This window comes from Lytechinus variegatus, chromosome 7, assembly GCF_018143015.1.
Source record: "Lytechinus variegatus isolate NC3 chromosome 7, Lvar_3.0, whole genome shotgun sequence".
NCBI lineage: Eukaryota > Metazoa > Echinodermata > Echinoidea > Temnopleuroida > Toxopneustidae > Lytechinus > Lytechinus variegatus.
Genome location: NC_054746.1, coordinates 19832418 through 19856452, shown reverse-complemented (window position 1 = coordinate 19856452; position 24035 = coordinate 19832418). Strand labels below are relative to the sequence as shown.

The 24035-nt window shown below is 35.8% G+C and overlaps 1 protein-coding gene and 1 long non-coding RNA gene across 2 annotated transcripts; one reads left to right on the top strand and one right to left on the bottom strand.

Moving 5' to 3' along the window:
* Nucleotides 1-1205: 1205 nt before the first annotated feature.
* Nucleotides 1206-7528, top strand: LOC121418680 (calcium-binding protein LPS1-beta-like). Its single transcript, XM_041612662.1, has 6 exons — nucleotides 1206-1387; nucleotides 2758-2797; nucleotides 3706-3852; nucleotides 4301-4430; nucleotides 5199-5317; nucleotides 6638-7528. Exons 1-6 carry the CDS (start codon nucleotides 1385-1387, stop codon nucleotides 6679-6681), a joined length of 483 nt encoding a protein of 160 aa, XP_041468596.1. The 5' UTR covers nucleotides 1206-1384; the 3' UTR covers nucleotides 6682-7528.
* An 8655-nt stretch (nucleotides 7529-16183) lies between these two features.
* Nucleotides 16184-20027, bottom strand: LOC121418679. The gene is made up of 3 exons (XR_005970501.1): nucleotides 19751-20027; nucleotides 17196-17340; nucleotides 16184-16366 (listed from the first exon to the last, which is right to left on the bottom strand). It is a non-coding gene; the product is annotated as an uncharacterized LOC121418679 (long non-coding RNA).
* Between the last annotated feature and the right edge of the window lie 4008 nt (nucleotides 20028-24035).

Genomic DNA, 24035 nt, shown 5'->3' with positions numbered 1-24035 from the left:
TATACAGTTTTGTGTTATACAAGTATCTAAATCCTCTCATAACAACATAAATTAGGAACAATAGCTTTTTCCGATACACAGATTCTTACAATACACTCAGAATACTATACATGTATATATTTATTTCTGATATGTTTTATTTCTAATATTTTTCTAACAATATCGAAATGAGACCGATACTCCCTTCCAGTGGCGACAATCCGTATAAGGGGAGACTTGGGGGTTAGAAGGTGTGTCCCCTTGATTTTCGATTTCGTTTTTGTTGGGGGCAGTAGCCTAAGGGAGAGAGTCAACTCCCACCCCCTCTCCCCGATCAATGGACCACAAATCTCACGAAATCGCCGACTTCATCTCGTCACAATCATGATAGCGTCTTCGCAGACGCTTTTTGGAACGTAGAGAATCTATTGCGATGCCCGTCAAATCACAATGGACGGATTAGAGGTCATGGTCGAAAGTTGGTGGACCGGGACAGCACATCGTCTTAAGATTAGGACCGAACGAAAAGTTGTAAATACTAGTTTATCGTTTGTCCAGTGACCCGAGTCCACGGTAACGCTGCTGTCTTGATTCACCAATTTTCGACAAAGACTACTTTGTTATGGAGGGTTTTTGACAATAGATTTTCAGCGTTATAGAAAGCGTTTGCGAAATTATTGCTAAAATGCCTTAACATGCCATAAGATCCAGAGTATTGGTTAGGTTAAAGGATGGATGGCTCACAATCTTGCACAATACCTGATCAGACTACAGACTAATCCCAAACCAGTATAACTTCACTCAAGGGTGACTTTATTACATAATCTTTTACTCTTATCAAACTTTGCGTGAAAGATTTTACGGCAAAAAAAATCTGTTCATCGGGGCGTAGGAATGCTAATGCTTACTGTGATATACCAAGGAGCTTTTAGAAGCTCCTTGGATATACGTACCCTAAACAGTTTTCACTTTTAATGTTATAAAAGAGGGGAGTGGGTTTTAATGCGACTTATCTTTTGTTTTTGGTTCACCTTGTATTTTGCTACCCTTCTATTTCTAGTTCTTCCACATTTTTTTTGTATTTGGAAAAAGTGTAACATGAATCATGATGGAGACTATTTTAAAATCTGATACGTTTATATCTGATACGTTTAAATCGATATGCGCCGGTAAGCACAAAATAAAAACAGACCTCAAAAGAATCAGAGGAACGTATAGTGTTGTTGTTGTTGATGTATTGATACTGAAATTTCGACGAGATTACACTGAATAAAATAGTTTACCGATTCCGTACCTTTTTACTCTTTAGAAGGAAGTCAACGAGAAAAGAGGAATCAATACCTGTGCTCGATAAAGTTTGTGCTTTTATTATTTAGTTTTGCCAAGTGAAACCTACTTTTTAAGGATGGTAAGTTGGAATAATAATTTAAGACAGTTGATTTTTATTTCATGCTATTTCATTTTTTCGGTCTCCGTGTATCCCTTTCTTTTCTCCTTCTCTTTCTCTTCATCTATTCCTCTTTCTCTCTCTCTGCAACTCATCCTGCATCATTATATTTTTGTTCAACGCTCCCTCTCTTCCTCTCTCCCCCTCTTATCTCTCTGAGAATTCGAGACAGGAAATCCTGCGACCAAAATAATTCATGAGTATATATTTTAACTTAAATCTATATTGCAATTGTCACAGAAGATATAAATTGATTTGCGATAGTGAAAAATAATGTAATGTTATTTTATGATCGGTTGCAAATCATTTTATTTCTTGCAATTTCGGTGAATCATATTCCCTTCTGATTCACACGGAGGAGGACTTCACGGCGTTTCGCTTAATTCTAGCAATTTAAACACAAAATGCCATATATTTTTAATCTGCCCTGAAATAAAAGTGCTTTAGACTGAATATCATTATTGGGAGTTTCAGAGATATCGTTGAGATCTCAAACACTCATTCAAGTTGTACAATGTGGGACTGAAGACAAAAATCAATTTGGTCTAAATGCAAGTTACTCAGGGGTTCTTTCTTCTTTCCCCCAAGAAAATCTCGATGAAGAGGACCAAATTTTTATATTTCCATATACCAAAATCCATGTGACTTTATTTCTGCTAATATGATAAGAGGGTTACTAGTAAATGTCTCCCGTACTAAATATAATATAACACAAATAACCGTAACGCGAGTAGCAATGTTTCCTGACTCTTGCGTTAATATTATTTCTCTCCGAATATGTTTTTTACCAATAACGTTTGCCCCAATGTATTCCGCTGTTCAAAGCACAATTCCCTCAGATTGGAATACTTCTGAATTTACCACATTGTAATTATATATGTTGCTGCTTTGTCCAAACAATATTTCTTGGGGCCGGTCTCGGTCGGTCTGTCGGAATTCTTCAAGAAGTCTGTCAATCTTTTAGAGATCTACTATTGATCTCTCATAAATATATGTTACAGTACACCAGATGATATTTCAGGGATCTCTTATTAGTCTTATCAGTCTCTCAGTAAATTTTCAGTTTTTTTGAAGGTCCTACTACCATGCTTTAAATATATTCTGGTGTTACACTTCAAAATCATTTTACAGAGACAGCAAATATAGCTGATCGTGGAGACTGTCAAATTACCTTGCCAATTTTTGGTCTTTCGGTGTTCTTTGGAGGGTCTAGGTTCATTGGAATGAGGGCCTTATCAAATCCCCCCTTTTTTAATTTTTTTCCACAATAGTTTTATGACACAATGATGTATTGAGACCTTTATTTTTATGTCCTTTATGTTCCATTGCAGGGAACTTTGTACCGAGGATATACCAGAGAAGAACTAGCAGGTAAGAAGTATAATTTTGTTAAAAAAGAATTCTTTGAATTTTATTCAAAATAATACAGCGTCCGCTCTAATATCTCATTGGTTTGAATATATATGTGTGAAGTTATACATGTACAATGCTGCAGTATTTATATTTTGGTGTTTTATATGTTTTATTATTATTCTTATCATTATTGTTATTTATTTTTATTTTTGCTGATTATTTTTTCTTTTGTTACATGTATATTGATTCGATGATTGTAAACCTTTGAAAATAAAACATGAAAAAAAAAAAATATACATGTACAGCAGCTTTGGCAACTCTTTTATTTAAATATTGTAAAGAAATGAATGAAGAGAACAATGGTAGGAGTAGCTTAAATCAAGGTTCCCAGAGCTATCTATACCCTTTGGAAAAGACTGTCTATCTGAAGTTCAATCGGATCGGGGTCGCCCTAGCCACTAACCCGTCTCTGTGGTCTAGTGGTTAAGGCACCGGCGTTCAAAGCTGGGGGCCCGGGTTCGATTCCCGGCAGAGACATTTTTTCGGCATCACCAAATTTTCCAAAGGGTAGATAGCTCTGGGGAACCTTGATTTAAGCTACGCCTACCATTGTTCTCTTCATTAATTTCTTTACAATATATATATATAATTAAACATAGCTGCGTTCACATTATAAACACACAGACGGACAAAGGGTATTTGATAGTTCTCCATCGTTTAATCAATACAACATAACGAGTACAGCATATGATACTGTGTGAAGGAAAAAAAGCTATCGAAAAATAGGAAATGCTATAATATCAGTCCACCTTATAGAATAGGGGTTTCCCCTTGCCACCCCATTCTTCCATTTCCCTTTGATATAATTTTCTTCCAATTTCCCCCTTTCTTGGTGATTAATGTCCTATTTTGTTCATTCTTTTTAGCTTTAATGCTGCGATTCGCAAGGTATGACACAAATGGTAATGGCAGTATCGGCAGTGCGGAATTTGCAGAACTGATCAAGATAGGACCAGAGCACGTTCCGACTGAAGAAGAAATTAAACAACGTATCGCAGAAATCGATTGTAATAGTGAGTAGATAAAGGAGACTTGTATCAGTCGAAATAATTGACAATGATCTTTAAGCATTAACACCTACCCCCGTAGTTTTCCACTGTCTATTCTCATAGTTGATTCGTCGATGACCGTATGCAAGATTTTTTTTCCTTGGTGGAAAAATACTAAAATCTTCACGGATACATACACGCTATAGTGAGCGAAGCGTCCGGGTAAATTACAATTTTGTTATTATTATTTATGTATGGAAAAACATGACATACAGTAATACACATTTTGGGTTTAATTTTTTTTTTTAATTTTTAAATAGAACTTTAGTATTTGTTTTTGGAGTGCTGGATAATACCCCAGCAGCCCAGCTACTTCTTGTTAGTGTAATGAAATACCCCACTCGCCAAAATAATGTTCTTTTTTCGGAGAACCACTAAACATGCTAAAGGCACCTTTTGTTGATTCATTTAGATGATGGGCGTGTCCAATTTGAAGAGTTTTTACTGTTTATGGATGGAAAGACAAGAGGACGGAAATATTCGGATGAAATAATAAAAGGAATGTTCTCATTAATGGACAAGGATCGCACAGGGAAGGTCGGGTAAGCATGCTCATCCTCATGGGTGGATTCATAATTAAGGAGGGGGAATTGTTTTGGGGTTTAAATTTCCGAATGTGAAATCATATAAAATTACACAATTGTATATAAAAACGAACTGTCAACCCATTTTTAATGCAGTACTCCCATAAATTGTAAAACAAATGTTTAAAACGTTAAGCACGTTGTTTAAGCCCGTCACAACTATTGTTTAAACTTTTTGAATAACTGTTCAAAAAATTCTTAAAAGTTGTTTAAAAAGTTTTAACATTTACAAAAAAGTTTCAACAACTTGTTGTCAGAGTGACAAGCTTAAACAACGTGCTATTTTTTTACTGTGTATATTTGGCAAAAAATGCATTGACTCGATTTTTTTATTATTATTTATCGTGTGTAGAAATAGAAATTCGAGATGTTCATAATCAATGCATTTATATATGGAAAATGATATCATGTATTTCACTCCAATTCTCAAAAACAACTCTCCGTCCTCATCAGGAGTTTACGATGTAGCATCAACTTATATTGTTTCTCAATCAAACTTTTTCTAAGACAGTTACCATAGCAACATCTGTATAAGAATGAGCTTTCTGTATCTTCAAGTTTGATCTGTTTTTTCTGACAAAGACGCAGGAATGCCGTCGAAAATTTGACTGAAGTATATAAATAAATGTCATTGGCCATAATGCAAAAACTATAACTGTCGAGTGGAATGTACATTGATCCTGTCAGTATATAGGAACAAAAAAATTGATTTTTTTTTTCTTACAGTCCAGAGGAGTTACGAGCAGCGATGAACAGATATTATGGTGCTAAAATGACTCTAGACGAAGCCCGTAAAATAATCCGAGAATCTGACATGAATGGGGACGGATACATCGACGAAGATGGTTAGTATGCGACGAAACGAATAAGTTTACAATTAAAAAAAAATCACTCTGCGCATTCTCAGCCCTCTACTTATGAGCATGCGCACATGTTTTCGTCTTTTTTTGCCTTTTAATGTGTGGTCGTTTCCTATTATCATGATTATAAGGTCAGGGGAACGTGCCACGAAGTAATTTATGATCAATTTTCAAATTAAATTTCCATTTTACATGAACACTGAAATCCTTGTCTGATTGGCTGAACAAAAATATAACCAGCGCCATAATGCTTTATGAAATCCGCCCCCCCCCCATCACTTCTGTAGGCAAAATCATGTGAGACAAGACCTAAGACTGTCTTCTCCGCATTATTACTCAGTCATTGACAGGTAAATAAGTATTAATGGAATTCAGAGATGGCATCATTGTCACTGATAAAAGCATACACTGGTGTGAGTTATATACTACCGAATGATTTGACAAACTTCTTAGAATTAAGGAATTTAAAGTGAGTGGGACACCGTTAACGATCTGAGTGCATACACCGAAATGGGTAGATTTTTGTGTCTGCAACAATAAAAAAAAATTCAGAATTTTCTAAAGAAACTCTATCCGAGATCCTCCTTGCGAAGTGTTGCTGCTCGGAAATTATAATATACTTCGTGATGCAAATACAATATGCATGTTTCTTAATATTTTCAAGCCTGTGTCAAACAACACGCTAAATGATATTGCCAAAACACTTTCCTTATATCTTGGCCCTGTCTTCAAATAGATGCGATGCACACCTATGGAAAGCCACACTGCAAAAACTCTGGTGTTGATTTAACACCAGCCCGGAATATAAAATTATGTCCACATCAGAAAGGTGTTAAACAAAACCAGTTTCGTTTTGGTCCAACACCAGATAGGTGTTTATACAACACCAAGTATTAAAACAGCATCGGTGTGATTCCAAACTGGTGTTGTTTCAATACTTCTCTGGTGTGAACATATCGATTCCGGGCTGGTGAAAAATCAACACCGGACTTTTGCAGTGCAGCAACGTCAACATCTAAACTATATGTCTGTTTGAAATATTTTCTAGATAAGATGTATATTCATCTATTGATATTTTTGTTGAAAATTTATCATGTTTCTCTTTATTTACAAAAGACATGGTGCAAATTTCGGCTGAAGAAAAAAATATGACATTGAGGTATTAAATACTTGAGGTTGATCGGATCAATCGAACTCTTTGTATCACGTGACGTGGCTCAGGTGTATTTCACATCCTGCTATGTGTTTGAGTATTATGATTGATTATTGAATTATGCTTAATTCTGTTTTTTTTTTCTATTTCAGATTTCGTTCGGAATCTGCTTGCCATTAAACTACAGTGGAGATAGACTTGCTGGTTCTGGATACCGAGGAGGCATATCATAGCATGCACCAAGCACGTGTTTCTGCCAAAGCTTGCACATTTCACCCGGACATTTCAGCAATTTGATCCTTGTCTTGATAGCCACAGCTAATTATCAGCTCAGAGTGGAAAGTAGGGGCGGTGAGAAGGACATCGGCTTTATACCACGCCCTATGGCCGGATTCTGAAGCCAGGTTTAACTTATAGACCATGGTCTAACCATAGATATGTATCTCTATGGGTCTAACTCTGTGGTAAATTTATGGAAAGCCAAACATGTCAAACTTTTCCTTACATTGCATCTTTTTTATACTTACTGTGCTCTTTCCTAACTCGTGATTTGTGAAGAAAATTATCTTATTTATTTTTCCGAAACAGTTAAGATTGATTTGAGCAAAAAATGAACGGATATATTTACATTATATTGTTAGAGATTTATGCAACTATTGGCTGTCCATAGTTAAACCACAACTTTAAACCAGAGTTTAAATTAAATCGACTTCAGATTACAGGCTCATGTGTTCAAATTACACTCTTTAAAGTGAGAACAGATCCATACACTACGTATTGCCTCTCGTTGACTGTGTTAAAAATGTAGTGTATTGCAATATCTTTAGAAACAACTTTTAGTAGTATATTGTATAATTCATATTTTAGTATAAAATTAGTTTATAATAATATATGCATGTATAAATATATATATATATGGAAACTAAAGTGAAGGGTATTGGTTTTTGTACTGGTTACGTAATTGTTATGAAATAAATATATCGGGTTTGCTAATAATTGTTTTTTTTGTCAGCTAATAGACCAGTTCGTAGTTACTTCATGGACAATTTTGGTCAAATGACCTTTCATTTCTTTCATCATGATAGGCAGATTTCAAAGCAAGATATTACGTAAGCTTGCCTTACATAGCAGGATGAAGAAATTGAATAGACCAGGTGACTAGAATAGCACACCAATGAACACTTAATGAAGGTATTTGTTGCATTCCTAATTTAAATGCATATCTTATCATGTTGCACAATGTACTTTGCAAGCTGTAAAATACCAGTCGTTCGTGGAAGCATTGTTGTTTTTTGTGGATGTAAATGAAAACGACAATTCAAAAGAATATATGAATAATCAAGACATCAAAGTTGGTGCTTATCTCATTAGATTTTAAAGCACCATGTCACTTTAGTACAAATGACCTTCTTCTGATCATGCGTAGAATCTTTTGATCATGCGCAGAAAGGAACTACAAACTGGCTTTAAGTCTCCTCAAAATTGGTTAGGCATCTGTCCAGAGGATTGATGGATTGATGTGGTGTTTTAAATATAGGGCAATCGGTTCATATTGGCTGTAACACAGGTGTAGGCCTACTTATACCATGGTCACATTTGCTCTACGGCGGCCGTACGGCGAGTCGGAAACAGTCGTTTTATTCATTTTTATTATAAACACCGACATGTAGCTGGTACAAAAAAATGTTAAAACGGCTGGTTTCGACTCGCCGTACGGCCGCCGTAGAACAAATGTGACCAAGGTATTAATCATACTTAACGCTTTACACTCCCGTGACCTATTGCGTATAACTTGTTGTCATGAACAAAAACTCGGTAAAAATCAAAATTAGGTTATCACAATTCTGTCACTCAGAAAAAGACTGGTAAGAATCGTAAGAAGTTAGCCAAGTTTTCCCCCTTGTTCCCAACGTCATGCGATCATTTAAGAAAGTCACGATTGGCCAATCGTAACTGATCGCGAAATCTTTTTGAGCCATTCATTTTTTTTACGATCAATACGATTGTAGCGACTTATCTGATGATATGATCTGATATAGATCATTACGATTACTCCACGATGTGCCCGCCATTTCAATCGTGGCGAAAATCTTGACAGTGGGAACTATATAGGTGTTTTATGAAACAGGACATTGGTGGTGCATTTTTTAAAGTTTCATCATTTTAATTTCATCATTTAATTGAACATCGTGGGCAAATGCTAATAGATATCTTAATACAAGGAAAAAAATTCTGTCACTTCTATCCCGTAAAAAAAGTTGCCCGTATCATAAGTTGAATTTAAATGATATTTTGTTATTCAAAAAGCTTGAATTCTATCTTGTTACCAATAGTCAAAGTGCATAAACATTAAACAAATCAAAGAGAATGATAATAAGAATTTGATTACAGTAAGTAGTCGTAAGTACCAAAAATATTGACATTATGGATTACTCTAAAAGTTTATGATAAGCCTGAAAATAGGTCAAAATCATTATTTTTTATTCATATGGTGTCATGGGAATAATATTTCAAAATTTTCCTGAATTGAAACATCAATCTTGACATAATAATCTCTTAAACGCATTGTGATATCTGCGTATTTTTAAATAAACTTGTGGGTATGAAAAAATCCTCTTTGATTACTTTGATATGTTTATTCATATTTTATGTAAGTGTGCATTTTTAGAAATGAATGATCCTATATACACGCTCTTAAAATGTCGGGCAACATGCTGTCAACACAATTGGTTAAAAAAAATTATCAAACTCTGGGTATTTTTCAACCAATACTACGTAGTTTTCACCCAAAACGCATTTATATTGGTTTAAAACTATCCAGAATTGGATAAAGTTTTAACCAATTTCTTTTTGTACATAAAGTATGTTGCCCAACATTTTAAAGTGTGCAGATACGAGAGTAATTGGGTTTTCTCAAAGGTGACTTTTCTTCTGTTTGTCTTGCTCTGTCTGAAATGTCTTATGTGCATGTGAATAGTAAAGATGTGAGTTTTGTATGGGTGAGCGTGGCCGAATCTATCTCTTTCCCCCCCCCCCTTTTTACCAGGCATGGGCCTATCAGATACGAGTATTTCGAATTGGAAATTATAATAATAAAATTCCGCATTTATAGCGCTTAATACATCGGAACGACGTCTCTAAGCGCTTTACAGACATGATCACCATCCAAAGGACGTGACTAAGGGTTCGAACCACGGACCTGTGAGTGAGTTCGTAACTTTTAAATTGTATATGCAGCTGAATTGCGGGCGAGCACCACAACTCCGCCCAGATTCGATATCATGATGATGACCCTTAACCGAACCCTGCCCTCCTTGGCTACGCCTTCGATCAGAAATTGTGTTTGCACTCGTGATATCTGTTGCCCGTTTGAAGTGTTTACCGCCGCCACCCGGTCTGTTTACCCCTGCTGTGTGGCTTCAAACAAGACCAGGAAAATGCGTGATCAGGTATCGAGAACAGTTACACCTCTTACCGTTTACCCAGAAGACAAGAAACATGATGAAACAGATAGGAGACATTCAAGAACATGGTGCGAGATCATTAATGGTTCACGATGTTCTTGCATGACCAGAACACCCTCCACTCACATTCTCAGTCATGCGTTGGGTTTCGTTCGATTACCCCCATCTTCTGCCATGTTTGAAACAGAAAAAGGCAATTATCTGTTGCAAACGACATTTGAAAACGTCGTGATCAGTGCGTGGGGAAATCGATAGGCCTACAGTTTTTATTTTCGTTAAAGTAAATATCCAAAAACCATTATGAACAGCGCCAGCTCAAGACAAAATCTACCCATGTAGACCCTGCATCCAGATACAGGTTGCAACATAAATCTACAAAACTTTTCAACTTTTTTGTTGAAATTACCAGTTCCATCATCATGGTCGTCACCTTCACATTCACCACCACCTCCTCCACCACCACCACCACTACCACCATAATTATCACCACTACCACCTCAATATGCCAATCCCCACCAACACTTCAATTAACATCAGCATCATCATCGTCAATAATCACAACAAGCTTCGTCACCATTGTCACCGCCACAATCACCACCATAACCATCAACGTCATCATAATTCCCCTTGTAATCTTCATAACCAATACCACCACCATCACAACAACCACCTCCTTTACAACTACCATCGCCACTACCACCACCTATGCAATAACCATCACTGGCATCTAAGGAGCTCCTCGTCGCTTTCTATGCCCCCACCCTGCAGGACAAAACCTCTGCACCTCGTTCCCCAATGTCATCGACCCATCGTCCATTATGGCTTCATTGCCTCCCATGTCCATATGACGAGTCATAATGAGCACACATTAACAGATATGAGAACGATTTCCTCCTTATTTCTTTTCCTATCTTTTGAGGAAAGCGATCTCTGAATAGGAGATGCTAGCTTTTACAAGAATCTTCAACAGCCATTATATGGCTCAAATCGGGATAATCATGTCTTTACCAAATGTCAGGTTCCTGTAATACGAGTACTTAAATCAAAGTGGTTGGTCAGAACACGATAAAATAGGAGACAGGTTCTCGTCAAGTTTAATCCCTGTTCTATTACCCTTATAATATCCCATTAACCGATGGATATACCAATTTCTAATTAAGATTACTGCTAGTTTCGTATCATGTTTATTATCAATATACAATTCAGACCTTCACCTTAAAACAAGAAAATGTAGAATAAAAAAAAAACATGATTTTTTAGACGACTACTTTGTTAATTTGGTGGACTTTCAGTAAATATTACAAATAAAATACATGTATTTGGCCTGGGTTCCGTATACGTATAGAGCGATGGGAAAACAATAATGAGTATTTAGATAATTCATAGAATGTTTGTTTCGGAAAAGATTTCTCAATCATTTAGGTTTAGACGTAATATCAATATCAACATTTATCGTTATCATTATTCATCGCATGCAGAATAGACGTGTACCTCGTCATGAATAGGCCAATGATAATCGCTTCACTCCAATTTTGTCATCTGGTAATAGAATATCTGGGTGTACTAATATATATTATGTCACATGAATGCGATGGAAAATCGTCCTCATTACTGAAGCTATTTTGTTGTCGAATGTTTTCTTTCTTAAACCTGGGGATCATATCATCGCAATTTTATCTTACTTCGTGAGGAGTGATGCGACCTTGTCATGTCTTGCATGTTTCATATCACCGGGACATCGCTTCTGGAATGTGAAATGTTTTGACATTTCAATTTCCATGGATTTGGTTACATCGTTTAGTTTGAGATGCCACGGTTGAGGGGGCGATTTATCAGTGTACGGAGATATGAATTGGGCGACGTTTAGACCTTAATCTCTCTGCGTGCATTTAGTAGAAAGACACAATTACAAAAGCTATATCGGGCAAGATAACAGAGTTATCCTGCCTTATACCCTATTTCGTTCTGATGGAAAATGGCTCTAATATGATTTATAGAGTAGCGTTTGACACTTATGTTACAAAGCTTTGCTGGACGGGGGTTGGGATGGTCGAGTCATAATTAAAAGTATAAATATTCTTCTGATGAATATGAACATTAAGCGATGCTGCCTTTTTTTACGACATCCATAATTTCTGGACAATGGGTAGTTAGTCTGGTTAATTTTACTAATGGACTGACCACACAGCCTATTAGAATAATGGAACTAGGAAAGTGCATTTCTTAACCCTTTTTTTATAATGTTTCTTTTTCTTCATGTTGTTAACATTGTTCAGCGCCCCTTCTCTCAACAGACTCTCCTTCACTACCTGTGTGGGTATGTTTATCTGAGTCACCCACACCAACACACCCTCAAACACGAAGCAGGTACGGCGGCATGTTTTTTCGATTTTGGGAGGACTTCTGAAATAATAAAGAGGTGTTGCAAGAAAATATTTGCAATTGATTGCAAATATTCTGTTACAATTTTACAGTTGATTGGTCACTTTTAAATTCAGCAAATCAGGGGAGCGTTTCATGAAAGGACTTGTCGGACGTTTTATCCGACAAGTCCTGTTTTATCCGACAGTTACCATAGTAACAGTGCTTCTCAGCCAATCAGAATCAAGGAAAGATGACAGATCTGACAACTTGTCAGACGAAAATGTTGATGAAACGCCCCCAGATAACACTCCTTCTTTCATGGAGCAGATTAGCAATCAATTGCAAATTTGCAATGATTTGCACGGCTTATGCTTGATTTCGAGAACGAAAATAGACTTGCAATTGATCGCAAGTTTCTTGCAACGCCCCATAAGAGTAACGTCATATTTCTACTGTTCTTTGCTTCCTCTCTTTAGCCACTACTTGAAATAAAAATCACAGGAAGGATTGCCCCTCTCCCCTACTTTGCGGCCCCTACCAGGTAACACTGCACCGAAAAGTGAAATTATCAATTTCATTGAACACAAGAAGATTTCTTGGCGTTGTTCTTTATTGTCCTCCTTTCGCTAATCTTTTTCGTTTTCTTGGCACTTGTTTTACATAATCATATCGGCAGAGTCGCGCACACATGCATGCACATGTAGTACTTTTTATACTAAAAAAATGTTTGAAAAAATGATTTTGTGAAGCGTTGTGGCCCAGTGGATAAGTCTTCTGACTATGAAACAGAGGGTCGTGGGTTCGAATCCCATCCAAGGCGTAATTTCCTTCAGCAAGAAATGTATCCACATTATGCTGCGCTCAACCCAGGTGAGGTGAATGGGTACCCGGCAGAATAATTCTTTGAATGCATGAGCGCTGAAAGCATGGACCTATTGCTGAAAGGCAGCTCGAGCTATAGCCGGGGTAATGATAATAACAACGCGCCTCGGAATAAAATATTTCTTGATAGACTGCGCTATATAAATGCATATTATTATTATTAGTAGTAGTAGTAGTAGGTTAGTAGTATCACCCATTAAAGTCAACACGACTCAAACAAGAAAACAGATATGTTGTCACTTCATCCATTTATTGGAATTCAAAAGACAATGACGGCTTTTGGTAGATTAAACCAAGCCCTGTCTTTTACAGCTCAAACACATCTTGGAAATTAATAATGTTCTCTTCGCTTTCATTTATGATTTCCCTTTATCAAACGCAAGCGATGATCATGTGGAGAAGCAATAGACTCGACAAAATCGTTTTACCAATCATGTTCTTCGAAAGATTGAAGGGTTTGATTAATGGCGGAAGCTACCACATCATGGAGACAGTCACACTACACGTCACCGATGAGAGATTGAGAAAAAGGATTGCGTTATTTCCAATTCAATTGCATATTATCGGATACTTTGGAATCGATTGCATTGAACCTTACAGCACACAACAGCCGATAGACACACGCACCTCATTCCATCCCGTTTAATATCATCATTACTGAATCACGTGTCGATGAGATATGAATAAGAATCTTGATGGAAAACACAACAAGCTCCCAGATTTGGAGTCAATGAACTCCAGTGTTAGTCGACAACATCATCTTATTCCCTAAAAAATCAAATCGTTAAGTCTTGTTATTGCAAGAACGCTCACAGTTTCTCAAAACGTGGACAATAAATGGTACCTCGTTGGACTTAGCTGCATGTGCGAGCTAGAATTGATTTCATCATAATTGTTAAAATTGAATGAGATTGATCGCAACTCACAATTCTTGAGTAACCTTTAGGATCGATCGATTTTAAAGAAGTTGAAGTCCTGCATTGGTTTTCTCTTTCAGTGGTATAATGAGCAAAAAAATTGAGGGGGCCAAATATGGCGTATCGAGCAAGGGTATTTATCACCTTCATTGATAGTTCTAGTTTAATTTTCCTTCTCCGCAACAAAGTGCATATAGGACGTGCCTCGTTCATTTCATCATCCTTTTTAATATCGCCTTTTCTTTGTTAATTTTCTTTATTCAGGTTCATAGTCTAAAATGGTAGGCCTAGAGGAAATACGAATTGTAATTTAAAAGAGGAAAGAAAAAGGAAATATGAAAAGGTCATCAAAATTGATAATTTATAGGTCATCCCATTCTTTTCGAAAATCTCAGATGCAGCTTCCCGCTTGCATTATTCATCTAGTTCTTAGTTAATAGTCTCGTTGGAGAAAGAAAGGTAGCATTATCATGAAAAATTCGGTCTGACAAAAGAAAGGAAAAGAAAAAAAAATTAAATACGATATATGCTATTTCATATCATATCAACATCTGTCACAAAGTTAGATTTTGTATTACAAAGTTAAAATGTTTGCTCGCTCGCAGTTTTTATAAATTTCGTCCTTTATGCCATGTCTGCCCCATAACAATTTAGATTTCCAAAGCCCCTAATTGAAAGAAAACTTCTTCACAGAGAACAATATTTGTGTCAGTCATCCCCAAACCATGAACACCGATTGACAACCATGCATATATCCCTGTAATCGATGATTATTATTTTTTTCTTTATAATTTCAATTTTGTATTATATAAGCATGTCATGGAACAGTGCAGTTGCGGCGAGGGTTACAAACGTGGAAGCACAATGGGGGAATTTCTTCAAGAAAATATTTGACATGAAAAAATAAAAAATAAACAAGCCTAAATAAAAAAGAAGAGACGGGGTTTAATCCGTGCCAAAAACTGGCCATTAGAGATGGGGCGATGGGGGGGGGGGTCCACTTTAGAATATGCTCACTTATTGCCCAAATTCCAAGAGGAGTGCACATGAGGGGCCACTACTCATCACGGCTTTGTGCCTTAATTGGGACACGTTCATACCACCTGTATCCCTTAATCCATACCTCAGTCACCAATCATTTATATTTATTCATCTTTGAGCACCTGGCCATTTTCTTTCTATCTCTCTCTCATCAAATGTAACCCCCCCCCAAAAAAAAATACTTTATCCTTTTATCGCTTTCATTATCTCCCTCCGAGATTAGGCCACTATCATTCACGAAATTTATCTTACCAATTCTCTATACATCTCTCTATCTCTGTTAATGACTCCTTCACATTTAAACTTTTTCATTTCCCTTCTCCCATTCTAATTCACCTCGCCCCCGCTTTCTCACTATTACTTATACAGTGTAATCTTTGCATCTCTACATAGATCTATCTCATTTTCATTTCTCGCCCTCAATCAATTACTTTCCAAATTTGACAATTCATGGGACAATATTTAGAGTTTATAAAAATAATCCTACAATTTTCTACAAATATTAATTACTATTTTTAGTAGGGAAACAAGTGTGTTCTGAGGGGCAAATTATATTTTGACCACACCACCCCCCCCCCCCCGATTCAATAAAAGCAACAAAGAGATGAAGCAAAAGAATGACATTTTATGTAAATTTATTACTTTAAAAATAAATACACACTAGAAATTTGTGAAACAATTTAATCTTGTCACCTGTCCTATGACTTTATAAACATGATTAAAAGTGGAACTTGGATTTAAATAAAATGTATTTTTCATATCATTACATATTATATTATTCGTAGATATTTCCACTTAAAAGAGATGAAGATTTCTGTAATATCATGAAGAGGAACTCACAGTGTTGTAATTTATTCTTCTCCTTTTCTCCTCTTCCACCCCTCTTCTTTTTCTTCTTCTCTTCCTCCCCTCTTCTTTTTCTTCTTCTCTTCCTCCTTGGTTGTCTTCTTTTCTACCTATTGTTCATTTGTATTATTATGACCTATCATCATTAACATTATAATAATTTTATGATAATCATAAAATATATCCACAATGTCAATATAATGATTATTATCTTTGAAAAAATGAAAATTAGTACTTTTGTTAATGTTCAAATTTTTAAACCGTTTTTAGGATACTTGAGGGTGAACAGTAATATAATTTAGTTCCCTTGCCAGGTGCTACCAGGTCCATGACGTCACCTCTTCAACAGTCTTGACTCTTGAACAATCTGAAATAAGAAGAATCAGTGAAAACAACTTTAGCAACTCAACTTGATAACAGTAAAGTGTTCACATACATTTACATGTATGATGTATCTCTAAAAGATTATGAAAGAGCCTTTTGAGATTGCAATCACAGACATAATTAAAAAAAATATAGAATGTTAAATAAAACTTGGGTAAATAGCTTTCGAATATCATTTTTTATATACTTATAATTAAAGTCAGAATATATTTAATTTCAATCAAGTCATTTGTAAAAATTTTCATATGTGGTGTTACTTGAAAATGAAAATATACCCTTCTACTATTTATTCTTAAATGCAATTAAATTGCGTTTATGCTTCTAAGCTCTCATTGTTAGCCTCTTTGTTGAGATTCTTATAAAAAATATAAATCAACCGAATCTGAATCTCTTGCAAAAGTTAAGTGGAAAATAATTGTTACAATAATATGGATCCAATAGCCTTCCTAGATTTTGTTTTCACTTTGACGAGTTGCATTGTTGTTGCTCTTACATATTTTTGTGAATGCATTCCATAATAATATCATTAATTGAAATATTAAGAGGGCTCAGTTGCCAATTGAAACTTGAATTTCTATAAAAATTCACGAGATTCATGATATCCATTTTTGTGAGTAAAATTAAGATGTATTTATTACAAGATGTGGATGAATTTTAAGAGATTTATATTTGAAAAATACTAGAACAGGACATCACATTTGCAACTGCTCTTAAGAATAATAAATTAGACAAGAATAAATATTACCGTACAGTAGTATACTTGTATTTACAAGTAGAATATTCAATAAACACAACTTTATATAAAGACTCACCTTCATACTAGAAGCTTGACCCCCTGATCCAAAGAGAAATTTCTTATTCAATCGCAGACAGTGGTAGAGTGTCTGGACTTCCCTCTCCTTCCAGTTGCTGTGCCCCTTTCTCTCTTTACCTCTTCTCACCGTTTGTGTGGGTCACCTGTTAAAAAGTGAATACCAAATTTTTCATATAGTAACAGATGAGAATGAATTCATATTTACATTTTGTATAAACAACAACTGAAGTCCCTTCTTTAAAAAATATATTTTTATCATTATAGATTTTGTCAAATATATTTGACAGGGGTGTTGGTACAGTTATACAGAATATTTTATTTTAAGGCAAATGAGGTCTAATCTTTCAACCTTGAAATGGTTTGATGAACATACTAAGAATCGGGATTCAAATTTGAACCTTAGGGGTTGGTACAATAAGGGGTGCTAATGAGAGCAATTATACCCATTTGTGCACCTTTATGGGTGTATCATAAGTTATATTAATCATCATATAGGGCGCAGATTTGAACCATATAATAGAGGTTAAAAATTTGAACATCTTTAATCTTTAAGTATTATGCACCTTAAAAGGTTGAATGTTGCCCCTTTTATTGAGCAAACAAACCTTATGGGTGCAAACAATAACAAAGCAACTTTTTTTAACCTTTTATCACTTACTAAGGAAAGTACAAGTGATTCATTTAGGCTTCATTTTTTATGTTAGAAAAATGATTTTTGGTACACACTCAATGTATGAATACTTCTAGTGAAGATAGGTTTTGATAAGTAATTGTAGGCCCTATAATTCTATTATTCATACAATTAGGGATTTTCTTTACTTCAAATTGCCAGTTTTTGTTTTCTAAAAAAGCACCCCTCTAGTAACTGATCTAAAAGAAATCCTCTTTACAGTAAATAGGTAAAAGGAATAGAATATACTATGAGGAGTTCTTAATAACAGTCATCAAGAGAATTTCATTTGTCATGGTTATTTTTATTCACAGATCAGAAACCAAATCCTGTAGTTACCAGTAACTGAAATGCCTTTTCTCCAAGCATATTATTTGTGCACTGATTTGAAAATTAATAGAAATTAATCCATCATAGATGTACATTAATATCTTTATTAGATATTAACATACAACATAGTCATCAGTTTTTTGTGAAGTTACATGTCTTTTCAGTTCAGTGTTTAACTTAATTTTCAGTGTGTAAATCTCCCCCCCCTTCTTTCCCTTCCTGTTCAGTAGTCTCCATTCTTCATTAACACAGAGGGTGACCCAGGATTTTCTAAATTATTTTATCACCTTTATTACACACCAATCACAAAGGTCTAAGTTATAACCTACACATATACTAGATTGTATTTGAATTTTGATGTCAGAGTTAAAAAGTCAGGCTAAAGATTAGACATAGAATAGATCTAAAGTAACTTTTGTAGTTCTAGTAGATCTATAATGTTACTTGTTTCATATAAATGATATATAGGCCCCACAAATGATTAGTTTGCTAATGATGTAAACACAATTTTGGGGCCCTGAGCTAGATCTATTCTAGATCTCTTGTATTGCTAAACTAGATTAGGTCTCGATTTTGATCTATTAATAAAAATATGAATGGAAGGAGCCCCAGCCAGACTCAGTCCAGGGGCAGGGCTGCACTACCTCATTCACTGGCCAGGACCAAGGCCCAAACCAGGGTAGGCCTAGACTAGAGTCTAAACTAAATTGTAGGGCCAGCTCAGCTCACCTAAGTAACTAAGACAAGTTTAACTTAGATTTTTTTAGAGCTAGACTAAGTCTAAATTAGACCCTAGACTTGATCTAGTCCTAGATAGAAAACTAGATAATAGATCTAGATCTAGACTAGCACTTAATAAAGGGGCCAAGCTTTTACTTGCTAGGGCCTGGCCCTGCATTGACACTGACAGTGACATGCCTAAATTTAAGGGGTTTTTTTTATCTCCGAACATAGGCTCAGCACAACTAATTATTTAGGCCTGGGCTAGGCCCTCACGGTGAGTGACAGAGCTGTTTTGTATAGACTCTAGAGTGTCTAGTCTAGACTTCTAGTCTAATCTTAGACAGTTCGGCTCTAAGTCTAACGTTAGACTAGGCCTAACGAGTAATGTTAACATAGATCTTTCCAGGAAGAACAGTGATGCTCTTAAAAAACCTTTAATTTCAAATCAATGAATGAAAATGTCCAATAAAATGTCGTGAAGATTAATTAAAACTGTTTTCTGTCAGTGTTCATCCCATGAATTATTTGTGTTTATCCGACGCCGAACCTTAAAATCAATGTTCAATGTCGTGAAGATTATTTAACACTGTTCTGTTGTTGTTGATTCCATGCATTATTTGTCTTTGTCAGACGCCGGAACCTCCGGCTAGCACTGCCGGCGTTGTACGGCTAAGAGCAGCCGGAGAGTATCCGAGCAATCATTACATAAAATTGACGGCGATAATGATTTATTTAAAACATCTCCTCATACTTAGAAACTTTTAATTTTGGTCAGAACGTGAGATATATCTATTATCTACGATATACAACAATGAAAATTTGATACATACCAAAATAGGCCTCTATCCCGTCCAAATAGAAAGCCGAAGACCCTTTTTCGCAAGAGCTTCCTGCGGCTGAAAAATGACAACTTATGCCAAGTTTATGTCAACAGGCTCGTTCATGACTATTCAGTTTATGTAATGATGATTAAATCGCGTCATAAGCTAAAACAATACATAAATATTTTTATGCAACGAAATTTATGTCAACGACATAAGCTATGCATGATTTTATGTCATGATCGAAATTTATGTCATTATGACATAAATTTTTATGCAACAGGGCCCAGATAGAATTTTGTCTAGACTTGAATAATTATCTTCATGTCCATCATCAAAACGTAAGAAATTTATCTGGAACACCTGAAGAGTAGTAACAAAGGCGTCTGATTTTTTTAGCTCCTAAAAGATGGCGTAAGAAGTCCCTCTATTCATTCAAGATTACTGTATAAGATATCGCGCCATAGAAGACACACTACAACTTTTAACTCTTGCGTTGGGCCACTTTTTTTATTATTCAAACTGAGATCAAACTTCCGTGGTGTTTCGTTTGAGTGGTTTCTTTGTGATTGAACATGGGGCATTTTGAATAGCCGTTGTCTCTTCTTAGTGGGCTATTCAAAATGAATACAAGGCTTTAAAACAGATTGCATTTCCTGCCTGGATGACTGACAGACTGTGGGCATGATGTGACTTAAGGTACGATTAAGTTTACTTTATCCTCAAAACTTCTGAAAAAGGGAGAATGGAATTTGTGCTTTGCTGTCCTCCGGATTAACTAATGGCAGTCCTGTGTAGAGTCAGTGGTTTCCAGCGATATCAATGCAAATCTGAGGATTTTCTCTTTCATATTCAGGTAATTTCAAATGATGATATTTTGAAGGAAGAATTCCTTTTGAGACAGCCACCCAAAGTGAGAAAAATATATAGTGTTAGTGTTAGGCTTACACTCTAAAAACAGTTAGGCAAAAAATGCCCAACTTTTAACTTACACTGAATAGCATACTGTTTACACAACTATTGGTTAAAATCTGTCCAAATTGGGTAATAAATTTGCTCAACTGGATAATAATTGCCAAGAATATATATATATTCCCAAAATACATTACCCAACACAGTTAACAGCCAGTTGCCCAACATTTAAAGTGTGTAGGCTGACTGTCACAAAAAGAATTCTTTCTTATTTTGTTTTTTCAACCCTCTAGAAATTGATTACTTTTTGATAAACATTGTGTAGGCCTAATCTAAGTCTAAACGAGTGATAATAAGTGACCTCTCGAATATGAAATCACATAATTGTTGCAAAGGGACTACACAATGGTGCTTCCGAAGCCCAACAAACTATAAAATGTCAGGATGAAACAGTGTGATGGTGATTCATGTCTGCTGTACGTGGTGATTGCATAAACTATGACCGAAAGGCAACATATCACCATCACTATACCGCAAGCGGTTTCTCGGTTTGCGTAGTATTATTTGTTTTGTTTTCTTTGAAACGGGTAGCCGTCTGGTGCAGCGAAGCAGTCTGTGAGTGGTGTCCGGTTTTCATTCGGTTCTTAAATTAGCTTAGTTTAGAGTTCATGATAAATACAGCGAAATGACTTCTCTCATATCGACGGCGAGTTATGAGTACAGATATGGATACTATTTTCCGTCTCATATACTATTTCTGAGTATAGCTCACAACTCTTCCTGGTTTTACAACTATGTTTTGCTTTATTTCTGGGAAAATCCAATTACATGAGTCTGAACATAATATACTGAATATAATTGGTTTCACGGTTCGTATAGACATTCCACTTAGCTTGCAGATATGAACCGAAGATAAGCTTATGTTTCTCATTCCCATATACTTTAACGTCAAATATGATATGAAACAATCATGATACCAATGATGATTCTGAGAATCGTTATTGACGGGTATATTCTGTACGTTTATAAGATTGATAAGACCGGACGAAGTCCATTAATAGTGTAATTCATTTAATTTCTATTTCGTATATTTCGTGTAAAGAAATACACACGATTCGTTCTACCAATCACAGGTTTATGTAATAAACATAAAAAAATTCACTGTCGATTAAATGCTCTGCTTGTGGCGTATCATACAGCGCTGTATGAGGGCGGCCTTCCACAAGTTTACACCAGAAAAAGAAATTAATTTCGACCCTTCAAACTTTAATATGAAGCTGCGCCGGTGGCTCATTTGTTGTAAACTTTCCCTTTTTTTGTCTGGGTGAAAGGGAGGGGGGTTCTTTTTCCTATTGCAACGTATTCTTAGATAAACACCTGTTTGACTGCTTATGAGGAAATTCATATTTTATGTTAGGTTGATTTTTAATTAAAGAGCAGAACAAAGATAAAACCGTTACAATGCAATGAAAGTTTGGCGAAGATCCATCATATAATAATAGAAATGGATTTTTTTAATTTGAATTTTGTAAAGTCACATGCGAGCACCCCTTCCCCATAATGTGATATAAGATTACATAACATGTCATTTTTTAAAAGAAATATTGATCTCAGCCGTCCATTTTATCTATTATCAGACACATTATTACATTTATATACACGTTCTCATGAGAAAATCCATTTAGTCTTCATGAACCAGTAGGAAATGGAAATTTATTTCATTTCCATGATAAATTGATTGCTGTTTGCATATGACGCCATAAAAATGGAATTCCATAACTTTGTATGAAGTATATAATGTTTACATGTCCCCCCGTTTGCACGGCTGTACGCATACTTTTTTCCCGGGGGTGCAGTAAGCGTAAATATTATCGACAAAACTCGAAACTGAAGAACGAAGCGACCGAGCTTGTCACGGGGGAACTTTTGCATCTGAAATTGAAAGGATTAAATGATTTCATGCTTATATACTTTTGGTGAATTTTGTGAAAATTTTCAGTTTTAATGTTTTTCAAATATCTCTGTGGGGCAACTGCCCCCTGCTCCACCCACGCTGCGTATGGCATGTCTGTATTTTTTGTTTTGTTTTTTTCTTTGCTTTATTAAAATCAATATTGAGGCCAGTTTGGACATCCCCTTTCAGTTGCGTAACTATGGGGGGAGCACGTGGCTCCCATCGGCTGGCAAAAAATAAAATAAAAAAAACGAGGAAAAGAAGGAAACGAGGGAGAAAGAAAGAGAAATGTAGTGGGGAAGAAGAAGTGTAAATTATTGTATATTATATTATATTATGCCATATTACATTATTATGCATTGTATGTTTAATGAGATAAATATTCCCGTTCAAGTGGATTAAATAATACTAAAACATCCCATTGTCAAGTCATTACACATCAAATATATATCCTCGCACTTCGAGCTTTTATTATTTCATTATCATGACTACTTAAAGTGATTGCCCCCCTTTTAGGTCTGAATATAAAGCATTTCCAGTCCGTGCTCACGTTTGCAGTAGTGGATTGGTGAGATATGTCTGCTCTTCATGAATTCCTAAAAACAGTCTTTAAAACGTCCCCTTTTCTGGTCTGATTAAAATGAATTTACAGCTCGCGCTTCGCGCTCGCTCCATTTGGTTAGTGAAATAAATATGTTGTTAATTAATTCTTATAACAAGCCTTAGAATGCCCCTTTTTAGGTCCGAATATAAAAAATCCTCAACTTCCTCTCTTTAATTAGTGAGATAGTATCATGTTCATGATACTACAAAAGTGCTTCACGTGTTTAGGTGTAATTGTAAAAAAAAATAATAGATACGCACGCGCTTGGCACTCACATTAGATGACTTTGGTAAATGTATGCTTCTCATGAATCCCTAAAAATAATCCTTAAATTTTCCCTGTACCTGTTGGGGTCAATATATATATATAAAAAAAAATTAACTCTCGCTTCGCGCTCGCATTGCCATTTGTTCAGTGAGACCAGTACCACATGATTACAAAAAAATGACTATAATGTCCCTTTTTTAGGTCTGAATATCAAAAATTTTCTGCTCTCGCTTCGCATTATTTGATTAGTTCGATACATATCCTTTTGATAGCACAGTCATTAAACATAATGTCTCTATTAGATCATAATACGTGGTTATTTAGCGCGCTTCGCACGCCCACTAAGTTACTCAAAACTTTCTCTGGTGCCCCCCCCCCCCCTTGCCGTGACCCACAGTACGCCACTGTCCCCTTTAACTCCGCAGCGTAATCGGTGATGATCAAAGTACTGCCGATCAAATTTTATTCGCTTGGCTACGGTATCCAATGAAGCCGAAAGGGTATTATAGGTTCACCTTTATCAGTATTTATTTGTTTTCCTGCCGGTCTTTCATAGG

What these genes read in the sequence shown, in the direction of transcription:
- LOC121418680 (XM_041612662.1), top strand. An exon ending in CGCAGAAATCGATTGTAATA is followed by an intron (nt 3,853 to 4,300) that starts GTGAGTAGATAA and finishes TGATTCATTTAG; the next exon opens with ATGATGGGCGTGTCCAATTT. An exon ending in CGGATACATCGACGAAGATG is followed by an intron (nt 5,318 to 6,637) that starts GTTAGTATGCGA and finishes TTTCTATTTCAG; the next exon opens with ATTTCGTTCGGAATCTGCTT.